Source organism: Mytilus californianus, unplaced genomic scaffold, assembly GCF_021869535.1.
Source record: "Mytilus californianus isolate M0D057914Y unplaced genomic scaffold, xbMytCali1.0.p SCAF_5, whole genome shotgun sequence".
NCBI lineage: Eukaryota > Metazoa > Mollusca > Bivalvia > Mytilida > Mytilidae > Mytilus > Mytilus californianus.
In genome coordinates, this window is record NW_026262701.1 from 112,662,466 (window position 1) to 112,678,645 (window position 16,180).

Consider the following 16,180-nt stretch of genomic DNA (forward strand, 5'->3'; position numbering starts at 1 on the left):
GTTAATTTGGCAATGATGAAAAAATTCCCTTTACTCCCTTATGTACAAATGCTACTAGCTCTATCGGAATTGGCTCCTGTATGGAAATGAAAAGAATGAAAGGAGAATTGGGGCTACCTATTTTATAACAATTTATATAATAATTAAAAAAGAAATAATTAGTATAGAATATTAATAATTAAGAGTTGTTATAGAGTGTTGAACATATATGCAAAGAAAGAAGCTGGGTTTGGGCTTTACTTATAACCGGATTTCCAGAGAGTTAATATAGCTATATTTTAACCAAATAATTAGAAATGTTTTGTCGTCTGACATTGTGTAAGAAAAGAATATTCAAAAGTATTGACTTTTATATATGTTTCTGGGTTTTTACTCATTATGGCTTGCACGCGCTTTTTCTGTTTATGGCTTTTAATATTAAAACAATAAAATATAGTTTTCAGGTTTTGTGTTGTCTTTACAGATGTAAGGATCAAACGAGAACACAAGCTGAAAAACAAGCTATACACTTTTGATCTCTCATTTGTCTCTATTGAGAAATTATCAGATTTATACATAAAATACTGATTAATGCATAACTACAATAAATTATGATTTAATTAAATGATGTTTATTCAAACACCGTCATATCTAACAATCAATTATAATTTAATTAAATGATGTTTTACTATTCATACACAATCATTTAGGATTTAATTAAATGATGATTTCAAATTTTGTATTGCATATTTTATCTACGAATTATAATATTACTGTAACAATTCTTTTATTTTTCCTAATATATATATTTAAAAAAATGAGGTGCCGAATTGTCTTGGTCCCGAAATGTCCGGATTCCGAAATGTCTAAAAAGGATGCCGAAATGTCTTCGGACTTGGGTGCCGAAATGTCTTGTTACCCAATTTCAAGAGATTAAGAAATTATGATGTGACAACTTTCTATTCGTAGATAGGGAAATAGAGAGACATGAACGAGGAAAAGAACGAAATGACACATGCACATAGGAACTTATTTAATATGCTTTATTAATTCTTTTGTGTAGTTTCATTCTATTACTTCGCGTCGGATTTGAGTTATCTAAATAAATATTCCTACTTCTGGGTTTCATCATTTAAGATTATAGTTAACTATCTGTTTAGAAGGAATTTTAAATCTACCTGTGTACGTTACTTTATTTAACGCCATTTTGTCCTAGGTTAAAGTTGTCTTTCTGACATTGAAACATCTTTTTTTATTGATATTGTGTCATAGATCAAACTTATTCGTTCAGTGTATATTTACTTGTTTTTGTGTATTTTCTTTTTGATCGAGTTAAACCATTTCAATTGATATTTTATTGTGTGTTTTTTTTATGTTGTAATGTTATACCACTGTTTCAGGTTAGGGTGAAGGTTGGCGCCTGTTAAAACGTTTAAACTCGCTACATTTTATGCACTTATCCTAAGTCAGGAGCCTGTTGCTGAGTGGTTGTCGTTTGTTGGTATGGTTCATAAGTGTTTCTGGTTTCTCGTTTTTTATATAGATTAGACCTTTGGTTTTCCTGTTTGAATAGTTTTACACTAGTCTTTTTGGGCCCTTCATTGCTTGCTGTTCGGTGTGAGCCAAGGCTCCATGTTGAAGGTCGTACTTTGACCTATATTTGTTTACTTTTTACACATTGTACCTTGGATGGAGAGTTGTCTCATTGGCACTCATACCACATCTTCTTATTTATATTGACAATGAATATAACATTAAAGATTTATAACCCGACCCACCTACGTCAAGTTTTATCACCAATGACTATTAAACTAGCAAACCACTCGATACTTTTGGATGGGATATTAATACTATCTGCATGCACAATAACTAGAATATACAAAAACATTGCTTTAAATATTTATTTTAGCATGTAATGGTTTAATTCAGTAATGAAATGAGTTAAATTTAAATGAATTTTATGGTTTATTATTAGGAATATCGAAATGAAATAATTTCTATTACAATGTATAGTATTGCTTATTTTAAGGGTGTTTTCGGGGAATTCAAGTTCTTTGTAAAACAAATAAAAAAAGATTATCAGTACACACTCTATGAATGGTCAAGAATGTATTTCTCTGAGGATCTTGTCCAACAATTTAAATTATTTAAAAAAAATAAAAAAAATAAGTTAAAGTTTGATAGGCAATATTTTGTACCTTGATTTCGAAAAGATACAAAATACAGATGTTCACAATATACCGCAGCGGTTACTTAATGGATTATTGTACATCGATATCCTAATTGCATATAGTCATTGTCTGTGCACGGTTTACCCTGAATTTATTATACAATGCGGGCATCGTTTATTATGTGTCCATTCATAGTTCAAACAGCGTGCAAACACGATTTGCAATTGGTTGCCGATGTTAAATCGACTTTTACATTACAAGGACTAATAGTGCTGATTCTAGTTAAATTGAAACTTAATGCTCTCTGAAAAAAGAGTCACATGTTTTTTTAAGAGTCTTTGAATATATAGCCGATCTGTAGCAGAACAAATTGTCTGTTCCTATAATCATGTACAATTTTGTTTATTTTCAATTTACAACATAAATATGCAAACAACACTTTACAAATTTCAAAATTGTATGTTTGACTTAGAAGGAAATCATAGTCATACCCTGCTGCAAAACAATTCAGAAAATTGAATTAGGAGCATGTCTATTTTGGTTATCAATATTACACTAACACAATGTGCAACTAATATATTTCAGAAAGACCAGGTATAAGTTGTTCATATTATAACTATATAGTGTCTTTCAGAATAAGTAGGAATATAATATTACAAAAGAATGATATATATATATATATATATATAATCAAGAAAACATACCTTAAGAACTTTCGTTTTCCTTTACTATCGTAGGTTCATGTACATATGATAATCAAAATATGAATGTGTACTCAATAGGTCCCCTATTCACTAATATATCATACACATTGAAAGTTAAAATGTCAACTGTTATGCACTAGTTGATAAAATCGCCACTATAGGAATACGTGATTATTAAAGAGAGGTTAACTTTAAGTACAGTATCACACCTCGTCGAACATTTTTTATTAAGTAGTTTTTGGGGTTTTTATACATAATCTATAAATAAATTAGAAATTAATTTAAAGCTCTTGTTCAGTTCAGTTGTTTCCCTGACCATTACTTATGCCACTACATTTCGGCAAATAGTGATTTATATATGTTGTTTTGGACACACATTAAACAATTTTATTGTACCTTTACTGTTAACAATTTGTCTTATCTACAACTTTAATTAAGTATCCTTATATATTAGTTATTGAATATCTAATGAAAATATTTAATGAAGAAGTTCTATTAAGTTATATATATTTATATATTAGAACATAATCAAATGTTAAAAGGGATACAGTGCGTCTCTTCTATATTGTATATAATTTTACTAAAGCTTCACTGAATCGCAAAATTGATGATGATCTTTGGTAGCATGACTCTGCGTCAGATAATTTTTGCCGACGATAGCTAATTTTGAACTTTGTTTTAGCTTACACGACTAAAGTGTAAAAGAAATCTTAATTGATGAGGTAAGAAAGTATTTGATTTCACACATTATGTACACTGCTTCATTTTTCAAATTAGTAATGTTAATTTCTCTGTCATGATCAAGTATAGAAAAATCTCGTTGTCTTTAATACGTGTATACAATAACGTTACATCATTGCGTGTAATCTAGTTGATCTTAAAGGTTTCAAAAGACAATGAAAGTGATGATGAACGATTGAAATAAATTCGTAAAACACATTTAAAGCTAACAAGTTGTTATTGTTGCATTTGTTTTTGTATAGACCAATGGAAGTAGGTTCTTAATACTAACGGTATTGAAAACTTGACCACTTTGATAGGCCAAATAGTCTAAATACCACATGTTAAGATAGTCGGTAAGATAAATTCGTTCCACTGGTATCTTTCGTCCCTCTTTTACATAGTGTGCTAGTGATCTAATACGATATATATATTGGGTCAGTATATTCAATATGGGGATTCGAGCTTCGCTCTCACCCTATATGGAATTTACTGACCCCATATATATCGTATTAGGTCACAAGCACACTATGTAATTAATATTATGCCAGTTATTCAAGTAATATCACTCAAAGACAATGCACATTTATATTATCAAAAAAAAAAGATAAAATTACACACACTGTAGCCTCATACAATGTTCAAATGTATTATTCATAAGTTAAGTCAAATCTTAATATGCATATGCCATGGTGATGGTTAAGGTTTTCAAACAATACCCTGTCAAGAAACATTTACACATTGAGTCAGATTATACATTGTATCATTTCCGTTACATTGTACGTTATCTCTATATGTTTGATCCAAGAACATATTCAGAACAATGCTTCCAAATAGAATCAGTAATAATGAAACAGATATTAAGAACCGTTGACATATAATCATTTTATACAATGGTATCGATTGCTCTCCTATTTTTTGTTCAGACAACTGACGAAAATCGCTATCACTTGGTTTGGCTTCTGTATAACTACATGATGTGCTGTGATCATCTAAAATATATTTTTTCAAACAGTTAAATGATTATCTAATATGATGCACATCATACAGAATAATAAATTTATATTATGTTCAGATATTGAAACGCTGAAAAGATCTATCAAGGCGTTGAGGTCATCATATACTGCTTTTAGATAACTTCCTTAGTTCTTCCTTAAGATTTTTTTAGTTTGTTTTCGACAACTAACCTACATTTAAACAGGAAGATGTCTTAAGAAAACTAAGATTTTTCTTCACCTATATCAAACAATAATATGTATTTAGTTATTAATCAGAAAAATGGCATAATAAAGTTCTTCCCGATTTTACAAATGTTGAACATTGAATGATAGAGGGAAAATAATGTCTTCCCTTACTGCAAAACTGTTTCTAATTATCGTTTTTATTAACATTATAATTGCAAATGTCTCAAATCTTGATGGATGAACTTTACCAACACTCTGATATGTTCATGAACTCACCTCCATAATAAGTTGGGTCTTTTACGTTAACTGCTGTCAGTTCTTGAGCCTTCAAAAAATATTAATTTCTTTCATGATTAGATAGTTACCTGACAACTTTAAATAATCATCCTGTCCACATCACATTTATATTTATGAAATAAACAAAAACATATTTACAATCATTATGTTTCTTTGATAACAGTAGTATTGTAAATAACGTAAAGAAACGTTCCACTTATTTTGTTTGAAAATATAAGATTTCTTTACAGAAAAACATATTATATAAAACAGGAAACAGTTTTTTCATTATAGCCTAAATCATTATGAATGAGGACGTTACATATAAATTTAAATCTTTTGTTTTAGCACTAAGATTTCATACCTTTTTACATTCATTTTTCCAACTAAGGGACAATGTCTTCGCAGCAAACAATATAAATATGACTACTATAGCTGTACAGAAAGCCAACCATACACCTAAATAAAGATAGTACATTGCATCGATTGTGATATGATCTTTCTCCACTCAAAACAGCTTCTTTTTCAAATCTTATAGTCGAGATTTAAGAAATATTTATTGCACAAAACTCCGAAAGCATTGTACAGGTAATTTTAAGAAGGAAAATAAAAAAATATTTCCAGTTCATTGAACTGTAAAAAAAATATAAGTGTAAATACTCCAAATTAAACTCAAAAAGGGGAAAGTCCGTAAAACCTGACAAAACAAAATGCTCGACTACATCAACCAACAGAACGTCTGGCAACAACTGTCATATCTCTGACTTGGTACAAACATTTTCTAGGAAAACCTTTGTTCAAACCTGATTTTGAACCTGCCACTTGTTTGACAGTTGTTTATAGTTTCTTTATAATGAAAAAGTTACGTGAGCAACTTAAACAGACATATTTATTTAACATGACAATAGTTTGGACAAAGAAGCCTAAATTGTGTAAGCAAACATCATATATTATTAAGATCCATGTTGTTACATCTGGTGATCCGTTTATTTTGGCAATTGCCATGACAGTGAGCAGGGTTTAAGAACATCAGTTGTTCGACCTGCTAGTCAAATGAGTTTTGTTAAAATATACTTTTTCACTTTTTTTGGTCTTTTGGAAAATGTTGTTTGTGCTGTATTTTGACCCCTCTTCCAAGAAATTTGTTTTGCATGCACATGTATAAAAATTGCGGTTTTTATGCAACGCAAACATAGGTTTGAACGTTGTTTTCAATTAAGACTTGTATATATATACACATATATTTGGTGCCACGATATCTCCGTAGCATGAGTTCGAATCCCAACCAGGGAAGAAAAAAAATTTACAAATCTAACATTGTTGGGCTGTTATATAGACGAATTATATATTTACAAGTCTAAATTGAAAACAACGTTCAAACCTATGATTGCGTTGGATAAAAACCGCAATTTCTATACGTGTGCATACAAAATCAATTTCTTGGTAGAGGGGTGTAATATATATATCTTTTTGAAATCCCTTTTACAGTACTATCATCATCAAAAAAGAATAATTAAATCAATTGTATTGTAAAACAATTGATTTAAAAAAAAAAAATTGTTGAGGATAGTACAGTAAAAGGGATTTCAAAAAGAGATACAACAGGGACATTCAAACTCATCAGTAAAAACGCCATGGCAACAAACAAAAATGACCAAAAGACAAAGAACAGTATACAAAACACAACATAGAAAACTAAAGACGACACAACACGAACCCAACCAAAAACCAGGGGGTGATCGCAGGTGCACCGGAAGGGTGAGCAGATCCTGCTCTACATGTCACACTCGCTGTATTGCTGATTAAAGTACAAACCGGATGACAAGTCCAATTCGGCATGTCACAAATCGGGAAAAGACGACGGGATTGTGGTTACGACAATTTGAACATAACCGTCGTCATCTGTGACACAGATATTCTATTACGGTCTACCAAATCGTGATAGAATCAATAAAATGTTCGAAGGGATAAAGTCAACTTCACCACCTTAAAACTCTTGATTTGATAGCTTCCTGGTGAACAGCAACCGTCTATAAAGGAAATCATGATAGGAAATGAAAGCCCTGGAGTATCGTATCAACTGGGAAATATTTACTCCATCTGCAGGCGCTGCTAAAATGTTTCAACATAGAAATTGAAAGTTTACAATTGGAAAGCTTAAATAATCTCTGGTGTCGTAAAGTTTTTTTCTCAACTGACCCTCATTGTCAATTTCTTGATTTAAGTCAAGATATGAGGCAGACCTAACTGTATCGGTTTTATCCTTTATTTCAGTTCGATGACATGGATGCGTTCAACATAGTCACCAAACTTTGAATTATTTAACGAGAGAACATAATCTTTATATAGATATAAGAAGATGTGGTATGAGTGCCAGTGAGACAACTCTCCATCCAAGTCAAAATTTATAAAAAAAACCATTATAGGTCACAGTACGGTCTTCAACACGGAGCCTTGGCTCACACCGAACAGTAAGCTATAAAGGGCCCCAAAAAATTACTAGTGTAAAACCATTCAAACGGGAAAACCAACGGTATAACGGAAAATGAAGTTAAAGGATAATGCTAGCTTCTTTTCATTCTTCCTAAGAAGATCTTGTATGAAGTCATCATGTGGAATAAAGGAACAAGTCGGCAAGATGAGGGCACAGTTGATTCCCTATATGTCTATATGTCATTTTGTTTTTCTCTGTTGACATAGTTGTTTGTTTTTTTATAGTAATTAAGATTACAAAACACTGTTGAATGATGTACCCTTAATTTTGACATTTTTACCTATTATAAAGGCAACAGTAGTATACCGCTGTTCAATAGCCATAAATTGATTAAGCGATGTCTATTATGTCTGTTTCTTTGCCTCACACGTTGCTGTCAATATAATGGAATTCTATGCGACTGTCATATAAGTGAGAGGTTTAGCTAGCTATAAAAATATGTTTAATCCACCACGTTCTACATAAGGAACTGCCTGTATCAAGTTTGGAATATGACAGTTGTTTTCTATTTGTTTCATTGTGTTTGCGCATTTGAATATGCCTTTTGATAAGGAACTTTCCGTTTACAATTTTCCTTGAAGTTCGGTATTTTTTTTTATTTTACTTTTTCACATTGGAATATCGATTGTTTGTTGAAAAACATGTCAATGTCGATCAAAATATCAAGTATCTTGATAATGTCAGTTTTAGAGAATTTTTTGTTTGAATTTGATTAAATTTTTGCAAAGTACGGTTTATTTCTCCCCAAGACAAGACACTTGTATATACGTTCGCAATTCCATATTATGGAACAAGCAGAACCTATTATTTCAATTTGTCTTTTAGTTTGGAATGGGGAAAGTTTGTGTCTAAACTCGTATAATTCTACTAGTAATTAACAGAAATATCATTTCATAGAAATATTATTTCATTGAAATATAATATTGAGAATTAATAACTAACCAGTCAATCAATTAACCAAAACATCAATAAAACAATATCAAAATAATCAATTTCCAATTGATTTCCCCTGGATTAACTTACTATTTGAAAATATTATTAATCTTTCAAGTACTGAAATATCTAATAAAATTCTTGTTCGTTCTTTTCCAGGAGAAATCAATTGGAAATTGATTGTTTTGATATTGTTTTATTGATGTTTTTGGTTAATTGATTGATCGGTTAGTGATTAATTCCAAATGTTATATTTCTATGGAATGATATTTCTATGAAGTGATTTTTCTATGAAATGATTTTTCTAGCCGCCAGTCACTGCTAAACTGCGAGTACTCTCAGATCTGTACTTAGTGTTTCTTGTGTTGTGGGGATGTACAAGTAACCTGCCACGTCTAACTTGTTTTTTTGTTACATGTATTTCTGTTTTGAATCCATCTGATGAGTTAAGCCCTTTTCAACTGATTTTTATAGTTTGTTCTTATATTGTACTGCTGTTACACCACTGTCCCAGGTTAGGGTTAGGTAAGGGCGCCTTCAAACTAGTTTAACCCCGCCACATTCTGTATGTGCCTGTTCTAAGTTAGGAGCCGGCAATTCAGTGGTTGTCTCTTGTTGCTGTGTTGTATATTTGTTTTTCGTTCATTATTTTGTACATACATTAGGCCGTTAGTTTTCTCGTTTGAATTGTTTTACATTTGTCATTTCGGGGCCTTTTATAGCTGACTATGCGGTATGGGTTTTAATTATAGTATTATTCTCTAGATATCTTCTTTCTTTTTGGGGGCTCATCGATTATGTGTATCTATCTTAGTTCCATTTAAAAAAGCAGTAATACTACGCCGTTTTGTGACAACTTTATGTAATGTCAAGAGTTCAATATGTCACCAAACCTTACAATCGGAATACGAGGACGCTTTAAATACGAGGACGCTTTACTAAATTTTCCGTTAGGTTATCAGATGAACCCCTTATCGAACTAGTTGTGAGCTTTTCTTTGTTATGCTTTTGTGAAAACGTTTTTTCATGATTATCTTAAAAGTGCTTATGGTGCCTTTTTCAAACACTTATCTTACTGATTGTAATGGTAATAAAATAATGACTATGATAATTCGTAGATAAAAAATTCTGTTTTATTGTTGTAGTTATGGGTTGTATGAATCTTTGTACGTTGGTAGATTCCTTTGCAAGAGTAAAAAAGAAAATATTTCCCCATGGATACAGAATCGAGCTTAAGGAATTACTACAGTTAGCCTGGCCGATTGTAAGTAAAGAAATAAGAAACTCGCATTTGGCGGAGTAGACCCCTCAAATCGTGATTATTTGTCTAATAAAAACGTTTCATTGATTGACTTATGGGTAAAAGTCAACAATTCAAATTCTAATAATTAATGACAGCAGAACATATATTTCAATCGGAAGAAAGGAGGGTAGTTTTGAAAACTATAGGAAAACTTATGCGTATGATATGTAGCAAAAAGTATAAAAAAATACCGAAATTCAAGGTAAATTCAAAAAGGGGACGTCCATAAAAACTGACAAAATCAAACATTAGGCTTTATCAACCAATGCCTCGATCCATAATGGATCGAATGAACAACTGTCATATTCCTGACTTGGTACAGGTTTTTTCCGAAATAAATGATGGATTAAACCTGGTTTAATAGCTAGCTAATCCTCCCTCTTCTATGGCAGTTGTTTATAGTTCTGTGATGTTGACACAATTAAGAGAACTTTCAACAACACAACTGACAAAAATTAAAACAAACGTATAAATAAATCAAACAAAGACGCCAACAAAAAGGTATGTTGGAGTGGATAATAAATTGAATAAAAACGCAAAAAAAAAGAAGAAAAACTAGATGCAAAAATAAAAAGTTTTTGTACTTGATAGTAAATTTGACAGAGTGTCCATCAAAAAAGAAATGATAAATTGATTAATTAATTAAGTCCTTGTCATCCAGTGGAACATATTCAGCAGTAAAAACTTGATTCTAATCATAATTGAATGCTGTTTTACTGCACGTTGTTTTAATACGCGAATAACAATCCGATAAGTGATACATGAGCTCAATTTCGATTTAAACATTGATTATTCACCTAGGCCAGCATATACCAAGTGCTCTTTATGAAGTTGTGTTTTTCTTTTCAGACAATAGAGACCCTTTTACAGTACTTAATACTATCTGTAAGTTTGTTGTTTTGTGGTCATCTTGGAAAAGAAGCATTAGATGGAGTTCAGTTAGCTATCACAGTAAGAATATACTTTTAACAATTAATATATATGACAAACATTTTTGGAAAAATATCTCAGTAAAAAGGTTGACTTCTATATGATATGTCATTTGAGCACTTTTGGGAAAATCGGGAATCAATCCCTCAATCATCCGTTTTCCTTTGAGTTCGGTATTTTTGTTATTTCACTTTTGTAAGTTTTCTTATAATTCAATTTTAGTCGTTCATTTTTACAACTATGTTTAATCAAATCCACTTTTAAAAGAAGGCATAAGAATGTTTTTAAACAAATCTAACATGTATATCATGTGCCAAACAAATTGCTAATCAATAATAATGACATAAAGACTGTGAGTACAACAATCGTCTGATAGGAATATTAAAATGTTGAACATTTAAAGGAGTAAAGCTTCGTATCTTTATAGAGCACCGGATTTATTCCTAGGGTTTTTGTGGAATTGATGTTGTTTAGTTTTTAGTCAAATATTGTTTCTCTTTTTCTAGTTTTCCTCTCAATCATGAAGTCATTTCAAATCTATTAAACCGGAAGCCTACAAAATGCTAGTAAACGATTCCATTATTACACGTGCCTTGCACTCAAGCGAAAATCCCCAAGATTTAATCTAAGCATACAAGCTCTTATAAGATATCTTATGATTTGGACATGCAAGTATATACTGTTTCTCATACATACTTAATTACCCCCGTTATTTGTTTTAACATTTATGCTGTTATTTACAAACCAACAACTATTACTCTCAACGCTTCTAGCTGGCGTTACAGAGTAGTACTTTTAGCCTTACCCCGTAGAACTTTTAGCCTTACAGAGTAGTACTTTCAGCGTTGCAGAGTAGTACTTTCAGCGTTACAGAGTAGTACTGTAACGGTACAGAGTAGTACTTTAGTCGCAGAGTAGTACTTAAGGGCCATAAAGTAGTACTTGAGCGTTACAGAGTAGTACTTTCAGCGTTAAAGAGTAGTACTTTAGCGCTACTGAATAGTACTTTTAGCGTTACAAAGTAGTACTTTTAGCGTTACATAGTAGTACGTTAGCGTTACAGAGTAGCACTTTAGCGTTACAGAATAGTACTTTAAGCGTTACAGAGTAGTATTTTCAGCGTTAAAGAGTAGTACTTTCATTGCGTTTTCTAAATTGTAGACTATAAATGTAATTGGTTCATCTGTGATCATTGGTCTGTCTACCGCATTCGATACTTTATTCTCACAGGTATGTTTGATCATAAATAATTAAATTGTTTCCTTGTTCATAGTTTTTTTCTGTCGTAGTGAAAATTAAATGTGATTTTTTTTATGTAGAAAATATTATAAAATCAAATAAGTTTGAACCGTTAGTCTGACGATTGATTTTGTTGCTTGGATACATATATATTCAATATCTTGCGGGTTACATGTCAACCATATTTAAAACGAGAACATTCCAAATTCGAGACGAGACCATAACATATTCAAGACGGGAACATACCATATTCCAGAAGACAACATACCATATTCGAGACAACAATATGGGAATGTGATGCGAACCTGACCTTGTTATGTTCGACATCGGATTTCTTAAAAGATTGATCATACAGGATTACAGTACTTAAAAAAGCATACCATTATAAAACATAACAGATTTCTTACTTTAAGCCGAGCAGTCGAAACCCTTGTTATGTAAAAATGCAGAAAGGACAGATTGGGAAAATAAAGTGAAAATTGTTTTATTTAATTAGATCCAACTGGAAATCAGTCAACTAATTTATAGAATCAGGCTAACACGAAACGTCTCACGGGGAAGATATTATTTGATCGCCACATATCAAATTTAGTGTTAGTGACACGTGATGTGGTAACATATCTTCTGTTACGATGAAACATAAGACCTTCAGAACCAAAAAACACAGAAAACGGAAAGATCAACACAACTAATTCCTAGAAATGAAAAAAACAAAACACCACACATATATTTTTCCATTCTTGCACTGAATAGATCGTCTGATTATCGAGTAATGATTTTCTGTCTGCGATAACGGAATAAAACAATTTTTTTTCTTGCAGACATTTGGAAGTAACAACACGAATAATGTTGGTCTCATTCTACAACGAGGCAAGTTTACCGTGATTGAGAGAACTAAATATTGTGAATTGTAGTTTATGTATCTACATTGTGGCTGTTCGTTCGTCAATTTGTTTTAGTTAGTTTTGTGTATGTAGACAAGCGTATTGAAAACTCTTACTCTTTTTATTTTATTGTTTATTTAAAAAATGAAACTTCTACTTCAAAGGATTATTTCTAGAATGTGCATCAATCTTTCTCCATATTCTTTTTTATGAAAAGATCAGTAATTTTCTTTTTCTGTGTCAAGTGAAGGATTAATCATTGCTTTTCATAAGAATAGTGCAGGTTATTTAGGTCGTTCCTATTTTCAGCAACTGAGAGGTGTCTGTTGGATAATGAGGGATCAATTATTACGAATCAATGATTGCGGGTAATGAGGACGTTAAATATGATGCCACGCTCTTAAAATATTAGAAAACAGTTGCAACAACTATTTAAGGTCGAAGGTGGCATGTAAAAAGGTGAATGTTTGAGCTTGTACTTTTGCCATTTGATTGGTGACTTTCCGGTTTTGGTTTTTCTTGGTGTTCGGTATTTTTGTTGTTTTACTTTTTTACATACATGATACCTTCATGGCAACTACTCTCTGTGTAAAATATTTTCTAAAATATCCAATGTTACTCACTTTATGGAGCACCATCTATATATAGCTATTTAAAGTCAAAATCAATCTGAAAATTTGCCATTTCAACAGTTTTAAGCTGACAAATACCAGTGTTATCAACATATAACTGTTTTATTGGTAATAATATGTTTTAATACTGTATTTCAACAGTCAAAATATGTTAATACCTGAAGTTTTGGTCTAAATATCCGAAGTTTTACGAAACTGCTAAAATTGTGAAATTTTTCTATTTTTTAAAAGTCTATATTTTCAAAAGTGGCAAACATATTTTAATGTCATTTATTTTTTCTTAAACCCTAATCATATATCTATAAAATATAAAAAAATCCAATGTCGGCAAATGATCATAGTACTCAAATTTTTAGTTAGAAAAGAATTGTTGTTCAGCAGGTGTAGCCTATATTAATGATATTTCTCTTATTTGGACCCGTCAATAATCCCTCTCTGGGGCCCCAACCTTGTAGGATAAAAATACATGATGCACAGCTTAAATATTTAATTAGTATCTCATACAACTTTCACAGTAAACCCTTTAGTGGTTGTGGAGGAGTTGCGAACAGAAGGTACAAATGTAGTTGCACTACACCACTACTGATTTTCTCCTGATTTTTGGTCCAAATGTTCCCCCATAAACCCGCAATAGATAAAAAAAAAAAAAAAAACAAATGGTGCACAATTTCACAACCCTCACAAGACATATCATTAGTTAGGTTTAAATCTATTTTGTACTTTAATAGGACTTAAGGATTGTAGATATATTACAAACAAACAGACGGACAGACAGAGACAGACAGACCGTCATTATGAATATTATATATCCCCAGCTATCACTAGCATGGGTATAATAAGTCTCTTCACAAACAAGGCAAATGGATCCAGGACAGCCAATAATTACAGGTCAAACTAGACCTTCTGGCCTGTTAAATAATTTGTTTAAAGAAGAATGCTGATTGAATATGGTTGGTTTACTATTGTGGATACTCGTATCAATATTTCCAATGGGATAAGACATGTGGAGAAAATTTATCAAATCACCAATAACTATATCTGAATTATAAAAGAGGGATATGTTGTATAGATTCATGACACAAAATCTTTATATTTACTTGATTAAATCTCAGCAAATTAATAGAGCTTTTGTTGCTGTTCTTCATCTAAAAGTCAATGTGATGCTTTCATGTACATAGCATAACATGTTTCAATCATTTTCATTTTATATTAATTTAGAATACATATATCTAGGCAATTGATACTGGAAAGTAAAACACTAATACAATGACGGTGGCATTTTGTTGTAGTTACACTGTACTGTTTTTGCAACCAGAATGAATGTAAAGTTGAAATGTCTATGCTATCTGTATAATAATATATGTTGCCATGTCTGCAGAAACAGCATGTACCGGTATGTCATCACTTGACATTCTGCCAAGGTGTTTTACAAATCTTCGTCATCAACTACATTCAAATTCTCTCGATCCAAGTTTGACAAATTTGGCAAATACACTCCAAACTTGAGATATGGTAACCACTCATCAGAGTTAAACTTCTTTGTTTCATCATCGTTTCTAAATTATTAAAGGTTTGATAAAAAATTGGTCTTTTTTCTGTAGCATTGCATTGTACGTATATATCATGTAAACATTCCTTAACCATACTACTAAAACATTTAAATGGCTTATAGAATTCGTAAAAGATCATCCTTCTGCAATATTCAAATTAGCTATCAAAACTGATAATAGCAAAATCTTTGTGCTCCTGAAAATAGGCTACACATGTCACATTCAAGAGAAGTTTCATTTTGTAATAACTGTTTTCTTTGTTGGCATATATATACATGCTTGTCTATGCATATATGATATTCTATGAAGTGATGTTTTTGTTTAAACCTTTAAGCAATTTCGCTCTGGACAAGCAAAGAATGGATCAGCATCTGAATTATCAGCAGTGTCGGCTATTACATTTGCTCTATGAAAATAGTCAGTTTCTGCTGTTTCATTATATCCCCCATCTAATTTGTCTTCGTTATAAGTGTAATTAACAGATCCTAGTAAGAAAGTTTCTTCTTAATAAATGGTATTTGTACCTACAAAAAAAGTAACCATATTATCATAATATATGGAACTGATTAAGCATAACGTAGGCAAATATTGATAAAATGATCAAAGAATAGTGTTCTAGCTTAATACAAAGTTTTTCGTTTCTCAAAATTGACCCGAGAAATATTGTTGTCTCAAACAGACTAGACATTTTACTGACACTGCTTTTTTGTTAAGAACAATACAAGGGTAACTACTAGTGGAGCACGATAAGCTTACCCTCCCCAAGTACTTGAGTACCTTCTCTCAATATAGTTTTTTATGGAGTTTGTATTGATAACTTCAAACTATGATTCTTATTCTTATGCAATTCATTTGAAATGTGAGTAAATGCCCTGTACGCATTTTTAATTTTTCTACATTTTTAAAGTGTGGTTTTTACCTTAATTTTTTTTATGGGTTGGAAAAACTGGCAAAAATTCCAAAAAGGGGGAAAAGGGGGTGGGGGTGGGGGGTCGGGTAATAGGAAACACAAATCATGGATCTGCTCAAGATTTGTTGTTTTTCTTTGACGATTCTATACTAATGTACAGTTTAACATGCTACTGCTTTCGAGAAAGTCTCCATGCTTACAATAGCAATTGGTTATAATTTTATCTGATCATTCATAAAAATATACAGATATGTGATAACCCATATCAAAT

At 31.4% G+C, this 16,180-nt stretch overlaps 2 protein-coding genes across 2 annotated transcripts in view; both read right to left on the reverse strand.

Annotated features, from left to right (window-relative positions):
- LOC127702876 (multidrug and toxin extrusion protein 2-like) overlaps positions 1-16,180 on the reverse strand; it is a 154,814-nt gene that overhangs the window by 67,310 nt on the left and 71,324 nt on the right. The gene's annotated exons all lie outside the window — the stretch shown is intronic.
- Positions 4,216-16,180, reverse strand: part of LOC127700669 (uncharacterized) — a 51,642-nt gene continuing 39,677 nt past the window's right edge. The window contains exon 4 of the mRNA XM_052204241.1: positions 4,216-4,566. Coding sequence (XP_052060201.1) covers positions 4,298-4,566 — 269 coding nt within the window. The 3' untranslated portion in view covers positions 4,216-4,297. The remainder of the gene's footprint in view (positions 4,567-16,180) is intronic.